Below are 15,441 nucleotides of genomic sequence, written 5' to 3'. Positions count from 1 at the left end.
TTAGCAGAGGTCTAGGGAGACTCCTGATTACTGCCTACATAGGTTTTAGGACAGCATTCTTCTACTGATCAATGTCAGTAGCTGAGGGCATATAGTAATATTTCACATTACTGTACCAGTAAGGGACATCATTTTATGTTTTTAGTTGATGGGAAAGGGCATAAATGTAAATAAATATATTTTTAAAGTAAAGCTATCTCAGGTCAGATCAATGTTCTCCGTTGGACTCAAACTCAAATTCGCTCATGGTTTGCGCCGTTGCCAAGAGACGTGATGTCATGCAAAGAGACGCATTCGTATTTATGTTTCAGTGTAAAAGGTATGTGGCACTGGAAAGGTGCCCTTTTGCCATTGTGAAAAGTTCTTTGTACTGCTTTGCGTGAAGTGGGCATTACTTAGGCATTGCTTTGATAACCAACGCAAACACTTATAGGTTTTGACACAAATGCCAAACTACTAAGATAGCGGACCAGGCTTTGCATAAGAAATAACGCCTCCTGGAAGTAGGCTTCAAAGAGGGAACGTGTTTTCATTTCTCAAAGAAAAAAAGACACACATTGTATATGTACAAATAACACAACCCGTGTGTAGGATTCTCCTGAAATTTGTTTAAGCATAGCGGTTTGTGCTGGAAGTGTATGCTTTCAGTACAAATCCTATGCAAGACAGCACACACTCACCTCTACATCATAGTGCAAGGTTGTTTGTCGTGCAACACAGCCTAATTCGAGCACCATCGCAGAGAGAAGCAGATGAATCGTAGTAGATTTGGCTCTGTGCGGCATTCCCGCTGCGCACACTGCAGCAAATTTGGCTGCTTTGCTGCATGAAAAATGTTTAAATCTGCTCCTTTCTGTCTTCTACATCATTGGTCCTCCATCTTTTAGCATGTCATGCAGAAGTGGCCTAGCTCTTCGGCCCAATATATGGGGAGTTCATACCGGTTTCACAATGGTTGAATTTACCATAAGATTAATTTTTCAAAAATAAAACCATTTTCCATTGAAATTTTACGTAATTGATGGTGGCATATTTCAACTTTGAGAAAGTGTATGGAATTATATAGGAAATTGCATATTGTTGTCACTAAACGCATATTAAACTTCAGAAAAGCTCAGTTGAGTTGAGATAGAAGATTAAATAAATGGCGCAGAACTCCATTAATATTTCCATAAAGGTTTTACCAAATATGGTCAGTGGGTGCCTTACATAATTGTATGATCTCGCCCTGGGGAAATGCTGAGAGCGTCTGCACACGAGAGACAAATGCCCCACGGAGGCCAAAGACCGCCATTTTGAATCAATGCTCAACCGTCGCCATTAAAGTTGCCAATCTATGCACTAAACAGTGGTTCTATGTTTTCCCACATGATGGCGCCAGAGGATAAGTTACAGACAAGATTAACCCTGTTGACTTTTGAAGCTAAAAGTCAGCCCTCTAGATGTGAGCAAAACCTGGCTGGGAGGCAGAAAGCAGACGATACAGGTCTTTTATTTACCCGAACTCGTTAATGCAAGGCCTCTATTGAAACGGAACTGGCTTTTTTGTTGTTTTTGTTTACATAATTTGCAATAAATGTAAGGGAACGTAGTGTAAGTTCTCACCAGGAGAGCAATACCTTTAAAGAATACCTGCACTTCTATTAAGGGCTGCAGTACATATAATATATTGTACATTCAGTGCTTTAATGGGAAGGTACTGCCATGTACTGAGTACCTGCACTACTTCTTAGTTGGAAAAGGAGAGTATCGGAACTTCTTAGCAGTCATACAATACTTATAATGGGAAAGTACCGGCACTTTGTGGCAAACCGGAACTCTAGCATAGTGAATACCTGCGCTTTTTAGATTCAGTTTTAAGCATTGATATCATCAGCACTTATCATGTAGTCAGCCATCCTCTCAAAGAGGTCTGAAAGTACCACTATTTATCATCAACAATGCTACAGCTTTTATTAGGACACTGCTCGCCCTTTTCAGCAGAGTTTCCCAACCTTTAACAATACACTAGCAGCACTTCAATGAAGGGTGCAGGTACCTTGTTACAGGTATGGACTGCACTTCTCAATTTCTATTTCAAACGCTGACATTGGCTTTATGTAAGCATCTCCATTTGCAACCTTAGGGGGTGCAACAGATGCCATCTCTGGGCAACAGTGGCCACCTGGTACAAACTCGACCAGTCTTATTCAGATAAGGAATGCATCAATGCTGCTTTACTCTTTAATGGTCCGGTTACCTAGCAACCTTTTCCACTTCATAGAGAAGACTTTATTATGCAATAATAATATTCATATTTATTTTCCAGGCCCAGAATACTTTAATAGTAGAAACTGTACTTTGTAGGACAATGTAAACTGTTTGTATGCTATAATATATATATATATATATATATATATATATATATATATATATATATATATATATATATACTTTGCGGCATCCTTTGCCAGGTCTGGCACCTCTTGGTGCCAATTTCTGGCCTAACGGTTTCCTGCATGTCTGCATAAATGTTTATGTAAGTGGCTGTAAATCTGTGCTTTCTAACCCCTCTGGTAGACCTTAAACCTGCATGTTATTTATGCAGTCTGATCGTCGTAGGATTTTCAAACATATAAATACATTTATAACAAAGTGCTAATGAAGTTTGGGTGCGTTGTCTCTTTTTAAAATAAAAATGTCTTTTCAGCCATGTTGTGTAGAATGAAGTGTGGTACAGAGGCCTCACCCTAGTCCCTGAAGACAAATCCTCTTGCATTTTAGAAAGAGACCACTTCCCTGACTTATAAGCACACATAAAATAGACAACTAAAAACGACAATACAGGAAACCCGCTTGTGCCCAAAATCTTGCTGGTCAGCCACAGTAAGAAGTGGTGACACCTCAAGTGTGGCAGTGGGGAGTTGGTCCAGTTGGATAAGCACTGATTTATCCGGCAAGTGTTAAGGATGCAGGAGATAAATGAAAATTGAAAAAAGTACCTTGGATCAATAAATGAACTTGATTTTAATTTTAAGTCAATGTCCTTCGTAGCGTCAAAAGGCTGTGGGTTTCGATCTACAATAGAGGCTGGCCTAAAATTGTTTTTATACAGTGTGCTAGTGAAGAGCCGGGTCAGTCTGGGGTCCCTGGAATCAAGGACCTGGCATTAGGGGCTGTGATTCTGTGTAACCCATGCGTGGCTGCTTACGTGGGGTGGGGGATTTGGTGGAACAGGAGGGAAGGAAAGCATTCAGTAATGACCAAAGGCTGCCCGGAACGCCAAAGGGCTTTCTACCAGCGCCGACCAAGTCATCATGCCACAGTACAAACACACACATAACCGTCATCATAAGGGGTAGGTTCTCCATTTCATGTGTCCCGGGACTAGGCCCGCCTTGTTGCAGATGAAACAGCTCAAACCGTTCTTCTGCGTGAAAGCCGGTGATGTACACCGTCCCGAGTGGAGATCCGCACTGGAAAACCGGGCACAATCCTGAGGTATCTTCATAGCGTCTTTGTGCGAACAGGACCGGGTAATTTCCAGGGGGGAAGGGTTCTGTACAAGAGGAGTCTTTAAGGGAGGAGGAGATGGAGAAGACATTGTGCCCTTGTACCCATTGTAAATCCTGAGGTGATCTGTATCCTCTCTCCCTATCTTCATTCCAGCATGGCATCCAGCTGGTCAGCCAGGTCATCGAACATACTGCCAATGTCGTCCAGGATACTGACTGTGCTCTTTGACTCGACTGCAGAGCTGTAGGAAGGATAAGAAAGAAAAGGGATATAAGATATAAAATCAGCAAATACACTCTTCAATTTAATACTCAAATGTCCAAATCACACTCAGTGGCATGTACATCTTTTTTCTAGGGCTGCCATATCTCTGTGGAACTCCTCGAAAAACTGAGATGCCAGGAAACCAAGGGTCTATTTGAAATAACAAAAAGACAACTCCACCTCAGAAAAACATTTCTGTAGGATAAAAAAAAAACGGACCCAACCCTGTAGGGCGGAATCATACACAACTTATGACTCGAGAAGAGACTTCATGCTGCAAAACCCAACTATTCAATTTTCAGCAGAATGTTTAAAACCCCATTTTCCTCTTTTAAACAGATGGACAATTTCTCCATTTCATAATTGCCACCCCTGTCTTTGACCCTAAGCTTCTCTCTGTTAACTGCTCACTCATGTCACTGTCTACCACCCCACCCTCTTCATGAGGTTTTTCCTCCAACCGCACACTTCATTTCGTAGCTATCTCACTGCCCTTTTTTTCCTGGTCTACAAGTATCATCCCACCTGCTCTTCACTAATTTTGTTGTATGCATTTTAAAGGTAAAACATTTCATTGCTTTACTCGAGCATGTTCCATTTCCACTGTCTCTTGGTTAAAACCAAATGTCTGCAGTCCATGCCAGACCTGTTGGCTTCGCCAAAGCTTGTTTACTTTGCTTGGCCTATTTACCTTCTAGGCACTCAAGACATTTATACACTAAGGCCCAGATTTATCAAAGGGTTTCATTGCCGTTGCGTCACGCAATGACTACTAGAATGGACAGAAGCATATCTCACGAAAAGCTTGTATGAATATACCTGAAAGTTTTTCAGTCCAGACAATGCCGTATTAGCCAGAGTCTTGCACATTGCTGCTCTCCCCTTAATATATAAGTGTAAAACTACTGTTCCTTGTCATCAATCCACAGCTCCCGGCTGGGATCCCTGTGAGTGTTTTCTGTTCACTTTATTTTCACGGTGCCACCACTACTCACGATAGCAGCGCAAACCCTCTTCAGGTATATTCATACAAGCTTTTCGTGAGATATGCTTCTCTCGATTCTAGTAGTCATTACGCAACATTGTCCCCCCACTCAACACTGACCCACCATTATGTTCCATAGGTGTCCCTGCATTGATCAGTCCTAAGGAGACCCGAAATCCAGTAAGGGTTGAAACGCCGTCGACATTTCAAAGAGACAGACCGCATACGACAGTTGCCTATTTTTCCAAATTGTTAAAGACTAATTGTATATACTTCATTTGGTCGCCTCTTTTTGTTAAAATCATACAAAAATAGAAACCTTCCTTTTTAGGTCGAGGACCGAAGGCTGGGTTTGCGCAGTCTCCGGTGGGAATTTAAAGTTTTTAGGTATGGGGGCTTGAACCCGCCTCTCTGCTCCATTGGATGGCTTCCTAAACAGAGGCCAGCCATTGGAGGAGAGGGGCGTCACTCCATTAAAGCCCAGTCTCTTTCGGATTCGGGGGCGTGTTTTTGGCGTTCTTTCGCCCTGTGACGTCATCCGTCACTCAGAACGCCAAAAACACGCCCCCGATTCCGAAAATTTCGGATGTTTGCAGCTGCCATTTTTTTTTATTGGTTTCAGTTTTTCCCTTTACGCTAACATCCCTTTCCCTGCAGGAACAGGCTTCATATATTACAGAGACCTGCTTCCGAGGTTTGTGATTAATGCATCATGTTAATGTAAGCTTATATAAAGCAGGCGAGCTCTATCCCTTTCCTGATTAATGCAAATGCTGCGAATACCTGTAACTCGGTACACGCAGCGAGTTTCTTTATGCTGAGATGTCAGCGCGGTCTGGCAGAAAAACTGTTAGGAAAATAATGTGTAAACTATCCGGTCAGGCGTTATTTGTTTGGAAAGGGATTCCCAGACCTTGTGTTGTTTATTCTCATAAATAAAATTTTGCCTGAGGTCTTTTTGGTACACGTCCTTTTCGCGGAGATGTGCGCGGCAATGCACGGCACTTTCACGATGGCTCCGCGGATGAATGCCGCCTTGTGCTCCATTTATTCCACTGCGTGAAGTTAATCTCGATAGAGCTTTCTGGTAGTTCTAACTGAAACGGCCTAACTCCTCCTTGACTCGTTTTTAGGTCGAGGACCGTAGCCGACCCCGCTCGCATCCGGCCCCGTGGAACGGGGACACCCGAGCAGACGCTGTGGACTCTGAGAAGGAGAGGTAAGTTTGTTTTGGTTTTCCTCGAATATCGTTCGGGAGTTGTGTGGGAGATTAAGGCCGGGCGTCTCTGAACAGGGCCGTGGTTGTCAGCGTGTGGTGTGGCTGGCTCCCGGGGAGAATCACATGGGGACTTATAATTTCTTGCCTTTCGTCCCTTGCAGGAATGTGAGCGTGAACGCACCGCTCTTTGTGAGGGTTTCCTGGTTTGAGGTTGACTGTCCTAGTGTAACCCCTGCCTTCTGTGTGACTCTTGTAAGATTATAGTCTTCAGGGCCTTAACTGCTTGTTTACTTGCTAGCCGCTCCGCTGCTCTTCATTGTGTTGCTCTTACTCTCGGTCTCACAAAAGCAATCTGCTGGCTTGTTTGAAGGGTAACCAGAGCTGCCCAGCATTGAAGGGCCTTCTTCGAGACAATGCTCTGCTTAGGTGGTGATCTTGCTTAATCGTCTTGTGCCTACCATAAATAAATGTGTCCTTGATTGGTGCTCATGAAGAGCGCCCGTGTTGATGATATGTCGTCTCTGCTGGTAGAGCACTGGGCACCTGTCTAGTTTTGCCCTTGCATAGAGATCTGGAGGTAACAAGCACTGAGACAGTGCGTGGTCATGGTGCCTTGCAAGTGTCAGTTACACATATATGTTGTTTACTTTTTCACAGGCACTAGAATTGTTATTAAAAAGGAACTAACATGGATTGCTAGATATTATCAAGGTTTAGTTAAGCCACTGAACTGATTTACGTGACAGCTATTTTACGTAACTGAGCTTGATGACACTTTGACCTTAGCAACGCTTGTCTATGGGCTCACGAGCACAAATTAAACCGTAACACGTAAGAGCCGGCTGAACAGCACATTACTTCTCAGCTGATACTTCTAAGACAGACCAGAATTTCAGGAGGATGACAGACAGCTCTTCTAGTAGCCTGCAGCCTGAAGTGCCCTCCCTGGCGGCGGGAGGCCTCGCTCCTCTGAACTGTAAACAGTGGTTAATTGTGTAAAAAAAAAAAATGCCCGGAGGTGACATGCACTGAGACAGTGCGTGGCCATGGTGCCTTGCAAGTGTCAATTACACATATGTTATGTACTTTTTCACAGGCACTAGGATTTTTTATTAAAAGGGAACTTACATAGATTGCCAGATATTATCAAGGTTTAGTTAAGCCACTGAACTTCCCCTGCAGTCTCATCCATTAGGTGTTGACTAAGACACACATGCACTACAGACACTTTAACAACTGCTTCTTGCTTTCTCAAATATGCTTGAAAATGCACCATTTGCCCGCTATGTTTTCAAACTTTTCTCAGGGGAAGAACCCACCCCCAAAAACCCTTTATGATGGTGTGCTCACAATACTCGCTTGCCACCAGGCGCTCACTCGATCTTTTACGCCCCACCACTTTCAAATGTCACCAGCCACCACTGTGTAGCTCTGTGTGTGTAGCTCTGTGTAGATAGCTTTTTTTGTAGGTGGCTCTATGTGTGGGTGGCTCTGTCTGTGTGGCTCTGTCTTTGTGAGAGTGGCTCTGTGTGTGTAGGTGGCTCTATGTGAATGACTGTGTGGGTGGCTCTGTATGTGTGTGTGTGGGTGGCTTTCTGTGTGTGGCTCTGTGTGGGTGTAAATGCAATAGGTAATGCATTTGCGAGCGATTAAGCTATTGGCATTGTAAATGACAATGCCATTTATTTATGATTAAAAAAAAATGTCATGAGCAATGCCAAGAGCTCTACCTTTAATAATGCCGAGACCATTGCATTGTAAATGCTTGTTCCAATATGTCACTGTAATGTCACAAGATTAGTGTAGGTTCTATGATATTTTCACTGGGACACAATAACACTTGTCACACTGTGTATGTATATATTGTGCATATTTTTGTAAAGTTTTTCCTTATGTCCATATAATCCATGCAATGAACTATTAAACTGGTCAGGTGTGTAGACCGCTTCTTTGTTTGACTTCCAACCAAGCCCCCTACATTGCGCGTCATTTTTTATCTAAACTCTCCGTTTGATACAGCACAGCAAGTAGTCTTGCAGCGTTGCAATGGGTCAATGATGCATTTGGCCCCTAAGGATCTGGTTTTCAACAGAACTATTACTTTCAATTCAAGGGTCTACTTCCCCCAAGTTCCTGAAATTGTTATTTTGGGGCTTTGCTTGAATGCTCTGTTTGCTTCTTTGCATCTTCACAAGTTCCTAATTACTTCTCAGTTACAGCCTCTACTTTGGCATCGTAGTGACTGACCCTAATAGATGTCTTTGGTAGCAAGTTAAGACAGGGCTTAGTGAAGACACCTCTTACCACTTACGAAAGCAGGTTTGTGGCGGTTTACTGTGTGACTAGATTGCTTGTGCATTTTTGGTGTGTGGCATTTTGTTTTGGTGGCGATCTGTCCTGTTGTGTGAAACTGTATTTTTGTGTTACATTATTGCAATCAGATGATGTTGTGATGTACTGTGATTGTTGTTTTGTGTTATCACTGTTTTTGTTGTGGCCTGTTAAGTTGTAAATGAGTTGTTATGTTACGCTGTGTATGTCGTTGTGATATGTTTTGTTGTTTACTTTATTTGGGTCCACAGATGCTGCTACGTTACCAGCCACAAGCAGCACGCGCTTTCTATTTGTTTCCATGACCAGCAACCATGTACCACTGTCTAAGGTGGTAACATAACCGTGCCCCAGTTCTTCAAATGTTTAAGGAAATCCGAAATTGTGGCAAAGACTGTGTAAATTAACACATGCAGTGCTCATGTTATGTTCTACAGGCCTCTGTGTAACCCCCAAGCACTAGTTATCTTAATTATCACCTTCCAGCAGCCTCTTGGTTCTTTGGAGTATTACAGTTTGCAGCAGATGCCTCTCAGCTTCCTGCTTGTGGAATATCTTCTACTACACACATGCAGAATTCTTCTCCCTGTACACCATAAGTAACTACAATCCCTCTGCACAATCTCTATTCCCCAAGCTGCCACTGATCCTCTGTAAGATGAGGCTCAGGAAAGAACATTGCTCTGGCTACTCGATTATTCCCTCTGTGTGCCCGGCTGATATCCGTGAAGTATGCCGCCGCAGTCTCCATAACAGACTGCAACACCTCTTTCAATGCTTATGTTTTACCTACCATGTACCCCAGAGTAATGCACATGCTAACTGGAACTGTAGTATTTTTAAAAGAGAGATTTTAAGCCAAAGTCTTGGTTAATTTCTAGGACCTTATGATCATCATCTGGGAGGTATACCATCTATACAAGAATAAGCATGGGCGAATTTTGCGAATCTGGCGTTCGTGAATTTTGCGAATTTGCGAACTCGCAATCCGCAAAATCCGCGAATTCTCGCGAATTTTTTTTTTTGTGTTCGCAAGGATTTCTGCCAGTTCGCAAGGATTTCTGCCAGTTCGCGAGGGTTTTGTACAAGTTTGCAATTGCGAACTTACATGTCGGCTCGCAACGGTCACGATTTTGTTGTTTCTACGTCTGGTTCATCATCACAGGTTCCCAGCACCCTCTGTTTCACCCCTGCCACCCTCTGTTTCACCCATGCCACCCTCTGGTACATCAATGCCACCCTCTGGTTCATCATCACTGTAATTTGCTTTCTGTTGCAGTGCAAATTTTTTTTCCAGGACCTTTGTGGCCTACTTGTAGCTATTCTATGAGCCTGCTGTGAGGGTCAGAGCAGGGTCATACAATTGTTGCAGCTAGCAACTGAACTCTGGAGAGGCCCTTGTCAGGAAGCACTACAGGGAATGGTTACTAATGATGAGTTTGAACTTTTGAACCTGCTGAATGCTTTCACTTTTGCAAAACTCGTTTTTCTGCAGAACAGCATTACAGCAACTGTAATGCCCCAAACAAGCTTATATGAGAAAGTTGATTTCTAATCCAAAAGTTATCCAAAGAAAATCAAAAGGCCTCAAATCCAAAAAAGTGCAGGCAAATGTCAACCTGAGGAGTTATTCTGATAAAAATCATCATTTTCAGAAGGTCTATGCTGCTTGCTAGTAGATTTCTTGTGCAGAATTGCAATTTTTGTAATTTCGCGAGTGCGAGATTGTTGCTGCCCGCCGCACCTACATGTTCGCAATTGCGAACTTACACCGCACGCCGCAAAAATGTATCACCAAGAAAAAAAAATCTGCTTTTTGCGGATTTTCGGTAAATTCGCGAGCGTTCGCGGATTGCGAATTTACCGAAAATCCGCAAGCGGAACGGATTTTCCGCCCATGCTTATACAAGAACCAGCATTTATTTTTTTATTATAAGTAATCTCTCTGGTGATGCTATGGAACAGCCCATTCTGCTATTTCAGAAAAGATGTAACTGTCCTAATGTTTTGCTACTATTAAAATAGAATTTATGTTTCCAATGTTTTGCTACTATTAAAATAGAATTTATGTTTCCCTTTGAGGTGAAGACAAGTGGGTGCTCTGAACATGTCTTACTTAATCTTAGGGACACACCACACTTTAATAACTCATGGGGACCCTCTTGCCTATTGTGAAGACCTTTTTGCGGACCTTGGCGCTCTGTGGGAAGCCTGTGCAACCCTGCACTTGAGGATTTTCTTAGCGCCTCGCCGGACCCACTTCGCGGGTCCTGCAGCGCCTTGCTGAACGTGGGAGCTGCTGGCTGTTTGTGGAAGCTGTGTGGAGCGCGGGGCAGACGAGTGTGTCAGCGGGGCTGCGAGCATTGAGGCAGGGACTCCAGCGTCCAGGAGTCCCTGCGCGCCCAACCGGTCACACCTGGGCTGCTCTCCCCGCTGGCCACACCCCCCGCCAACGGAGTCCAAAAGCGGATCAAGCACTTGATCCACTGGGACCCTCTTGCCTATTGTGAAGACCTTTTTGCGGACCTTGGCGCTCTGTGGGAAGCCTGTGCAACCCTGCACTTGAGGATTTTCTTAGCGCCTCGCCGGACCCGCTTCGCGGGTCCCGCAGCGCCTTGCTGAACGTGGGAGCTGCTGGCTGTTTGTGGAAGCTGTGTGGAGCGCGGGGCAGGCGAGTGTGTCAGCGGGGCTGCGAGCATTGAGGCAGGGACTCCAGCGTCCAGGAGTCCCTGCGCGCCCAACCGGTCACACCTGGGCTGCTCTCCCCGCTGGCCACGCCCCCGCCAACGGAGTCAAAAGCGGATCAAGCACTTGACCCACTGGGACCCTCTTGCCTATTGTGAAGACCTTTTTGCGGACCTTGGCGCTCTGTGGGAAGCCTGTGCAACCCTGCACTTGAGGATTTTCTTAGCGCCTCGCCGGACCCGCTTCGCGGGTCCCGCAGCGCCTTGCTGAACGTGGGAGCTGCTGGCTGTTTGTGGAAGCTGTGTGGAGTGCGGGGCAGGCGAGTGTGTCAGCGGGGCTGCGAGCATTGAGGCAGGGACTCCAGCGTCCAGGAGTCCCTGCGCGCCCAACCGGTCACACCTGGGCTGATCTCCCCGCTGGCCACGCCCCCGCCAACGGAGTCAAAAGCGGATCAAGCACTTGACCCACTGGGACCCTCTTGCCTATTGTGAAGACCTTTTTGCGGACCTTGGCGCTCTGTGGGAAGCCTGTGCAACCCTGCACTTGAGGATTTTCTTAGCGCCTCGCCGGACCCGCTTCGCGGGTCCCGCAGCGCCTTGCTGAACGTGGGAGCTGCTGGCTGTTTGTGGAAGCTGTGTGGAGTGCGGGGCAGGCGAGTGTGTCAGCGGGGCTGCGAGCATTGAGGCAGGGACTCCAGCGTCCAGGAGTCCCTGCGCGCCCAACCGGTCACACCTGGGCTGCTCTCCCCGCTGGCCACGCCCCCCGCCAACGGAGTCAAAAGCGGATCAAGCACTTGACCCACTGGGACCCTCTTGCCTATTGTGAAGACCTTTTTGCGGACCTTGGCGCTCTGTGGGAAGCCTGTGCAACCCTGCACTTGAGGATTTTCTTAGCGCCTCGCCGGACCCGCTTCGCGGGTCCCGCAGCGCCTTGCTGAACGTGGGAGCTGCTGGCTGTTTGTGGAAGCTGTGTGGAGCGCGGGGCAGGCGAGTGTGTCAGCGGGGCTGCGAGCATTGAGGCAGGGACTCCAGCGTCCAGGAGTCCCTGCGCGCCCAACCGGTCACACCTGGGCTGCTCTCCCCGCTGGCCACGCCCCCGCCAACGGAGTCAAAAGCGGATCAAGCACTTGACCCACTGGGACCCTCTTGCCTATTGTGAAGACCTTTTTGCGGACCTTGGCGCTCTGTGGGAAGCCTGTGCAACCCTGCACTTGAGGATTTTCTTAGCGCCTCGCCGGACCCGCTTCGCGGGTCCCGCAGCGCCTTGCTGAACGTGGGAGCTGCTGGCTGTTTGTGGAAGCTGTGTGGAGTGCGGGGCAGGCGAGTGTGTCAGCGGGGCTGCGAGCATTGAGGCAGGGACTCCAGCGTCCAGGAGTCCCTGCGCGCCCAACCGGTCACACCTGGGCTGCTCTCCCCGCTGGCCACGCCCCCCGCCAACGGAGTCAAAAGCGGATCAAGCACTTGACCCACTGGGACCCTCTTGCCTATTGTGAAGACCTTTTTGCGGACCTTGGCGCTCTGTGGGAAGCCTGTGCAACCCTGCACTTGAGGATTTTCTTAGCGCCTCGCCGGACCCGCTTCGCGGGTCCCACAGCGCCTTGCTGAACGTGGGAGCTGCTGGCTGTTTGTGGAAGCTGTATGGAGCGCGGGGCAGGCGAGTGTGTCAGCGGGGCTGCGAGCATTGAGGCAGGGACTCCAGCGTCCAGGAGTCCCTGCGCGCCCAACCGGTCACACCTGGGCTGCTCTCCCCGCCGGCCACGCCCCCCGCCTATCTGCCCTCCAAGTGGGTGTGGCAGTGTACAAAGGTGAACAGAGCTTCCGCTTCGCGGGAGCGCGCCGGGAGAAGCCCGGGACAAGGGCGGGACCGTCTAAGGCCGTCATAGGCTGGAGTAGGCTGGGCTGGGCCTACCCTCTTGTGTTGGTCATTTGAACTCTGGTCCCTTTTGCTGTTACTGCCCCCCGCTGAATACAATTTGCCATCTATTGTTATGCCGTCCCCGGCTAGGGAGAGTACCCCCCTGAAGCAGGGAGGAGCCAAAAACCGGACCTTAGAGAACTATTTCTCCCGGGCTGTGGGGGAGGGGGACAAGGAGAGTAACTTATCCCGGCTAAGGGCAGAGCGGAGACGCTCAATAGATAACCTAAAAAACAGACCCCTTGGTGAACACCTCACTACGCCTAGGGAGGAGTTGACCCCAATAGATGATGTCCCACTTCTGTTGAGGGGTTGTATGAACAGCCCACCAGTTCCAACTATGAGTATAGCCCCAGCCACCAGTCCAAGCCCTACTAGGGTGACCATTGATCTAGTCTCCCAACCCCCTCCAGCCCCTAAAGCTAGGAAAGCCAAACCTAAGCCAGTTACCACGCAAGGAGTATATGGGCCCCCTCCTAATAAACGTAGGAAGAAATCGAAGGGAGCCCAGGGGAAGAGCAAACCCAAAACCCCTCACTCCGATTTTGGGAGGTCTTCAAAACCCCCCATATTGGTAGCGAAATCACCGGACGATCTACACCCCAAACCTACTGTCCAAGATGCCTCGACTCCCGCGCTGATAAAAGATACAGGAACTAATATTGCTAATGTCCCTCTTTCTGTTGTCCCGCTCGGAAACCTGGAATTCCTGCTAAGGTCTTTATTACTACCAATTAGTGAGAGTATAAAAAAGGGCGAGATTAGACTAACCATTCTAGAGGCTACATTAAGTAGCATGAAAATCCCGGCTGGTCACCAGGGAAGGCATTCAGAGCCCATTCCCACCCCATTGGCCCCTCATCAGCCCTTAAATAGCGTAGCAAATCCAGCCCCTCCACAGGCCGCGAATGCGGCGGTCCCGCAACAACCCTTGAGGACCAAGCATGTACCAACTAAGTCCCTCAACTCTAATACGCCCATTCCTCCTGCAGACCCTGTTCCTCCGGCACAGCCGGTAGATAGCACCACATTGACTCCTCTAATGAAGCTTCCCCCTAGACCACGTAGGCCTAATCTACCCCCTGAGACAAATGATTTCACTGTAGTCATGGCGGGTGTCCCCCCACTTGAAGTAGGTGAAACCGAGGACTTTTGTTCCCTAAAAAGTAGGGTAATCAAGTGGCTAAACATAAATAGACCCCTCCCGGTACACCTTAATAATGAAATCATAATGGTAAGAAGGGTGCCATGGGTGGGGAGAACATACAAATCTACGCAGGAACAGTGTCCTACATATGCCAAGGAAAGAACAGATCTAGGGAATTTACCATCCAAACCCTTCGTGTGTCTTTCTTTTTTCCCCTTATCCCTGCTCCATTTCAACCGCCCCAAAATCATGATAACTGGGAGAGGGTTGGCCGGAGGGGGAGACACCACGAATTTAATCCCAGGCCATTATTTGGCCGACCAGAACCACCCTTTCACACCTTCAACCGGTTTAACTGTCTGAATGGTCTCGAGGGGGTGGATTGACAAACGGATAATGCCCCCTTGGGTGACAGGGAAAAGGGTGCTTTGGCAGAGGAGTTGGAGGAGCAAAGCTTTCAGGCTCAGCAAATTCCACCAAGTGGTGTTGGGAAATTTGTGTATGCTGAATCTAGGGTCACAGACATAGAATGTATAGGAGGGGGACATGGGCTGGACACGCAAGGGCTAGAGCAAGGGCTAGAGCAGGGGACACAAACAAGGCCTCAGGGGGGTTTAAAGCAGAGGGGGGAGGCATTGAGATTGATCTCCTGGAATATAGCAGGCCTGGCAGGCAAATTTAATAACAAAGAATGGGTGGACTTCATTAGAAAATTCCATGTAATCTGTGTGCAGGAGACATGGGCCCCGGTGAATAATTATCACTTACAGGGGTACAAGTGTTTCTTTGTTCCCGCACGAAAAACCAGATCAGGGAGAGCAATGGGTGGATTGTCCATTTACGTAGATTTAGATCTCCCAGGGAGCTGGTCCTCCCCAGATTGGAACTCATATGGGATTCAGGCAGTCCGGTTCCTTGGGAAGGGGTTAAGATTTACTGTTCTCAACATCTACAACACCGAGATAGCGGACAATCATATCTCACTAGTAGCGGAACTGGATTACAGGCTGGGTCAAGAAACAACATTCCAAAACAAGGGGCAGTCTCACGCGCTGCTAATAATGGGAGACTTTAACTGCCATCTTTGTCCGGCACTGGTCAAGGCCAATACAGACTGGTCACAATGCCCTATGGAGAAGGGGCCGCATTTTTCTCATACGCCCACTGGGTCGGCTCTCAGTATGCTTCGGCTCAAGTATGACTTAGAGCATACCATTAATATGATAGGCACACAGATGGATGGCACACTCCCACCAACATTCAAGGGCAGGGGATGCTCATCTATCATAGATTATATTCTGGCCTCGAGATCCTTGTTACATAAAATAATTAGTGTAGGGATAGAATGGAGCAGTTTCAGCGACCACAACCCTCTTGTTTTGGAGCTGATGTATAGGGCGG

At 47.4% G+C, this 15,441-nt stretch overlaps 1 protein-coding gene across 2 annotated transcripts in view; it reads right to left on the bottom strand.

The window, feature by feature from the left end:
* Positions 1-2,425: 2,425 nt before the first annotated feature.
* Positions 2,426-15,441, bottom strand: part of CASKIN1 (CASK interacting protein 1) — a 662,583-nt gene continuing 649,567 nt past the window's right edge. For both annotated transcript variants that reach the window (XM_086940483.1, XM_086940482.1), the window contains exon 21: positions 2,426-3,736. In XM_086940483.1, the coding sequence (XP_086796609.1) occupies positions 3,640-3,736 (97 nt within the window). In that variant the 3' untranslated portion in view covers positions 2,426-3,639. The remainder of the gene's footprint in view (positions 3,737-15,441) is intronic.

This window comes from Lissotriton vulgaris, chromosome 10, assembly GCF_964263255.1.
Source record: "Lissotriton vulgaris chromosome 10, aLisVul1.2, whole genome shotgun sequence".
Taxonomy (NCBI): domain Eukaryota; kingdom Metazoa; phylum Chordata; class Amphibia; order Caudata; family Salamandridae; genus Lissotriton; species Lissotriton vulgaris.
Note: the sequence above shows the minus strand (reverse complement) of the source record. Positions and strands in the feature narration are given on the sequence as shown.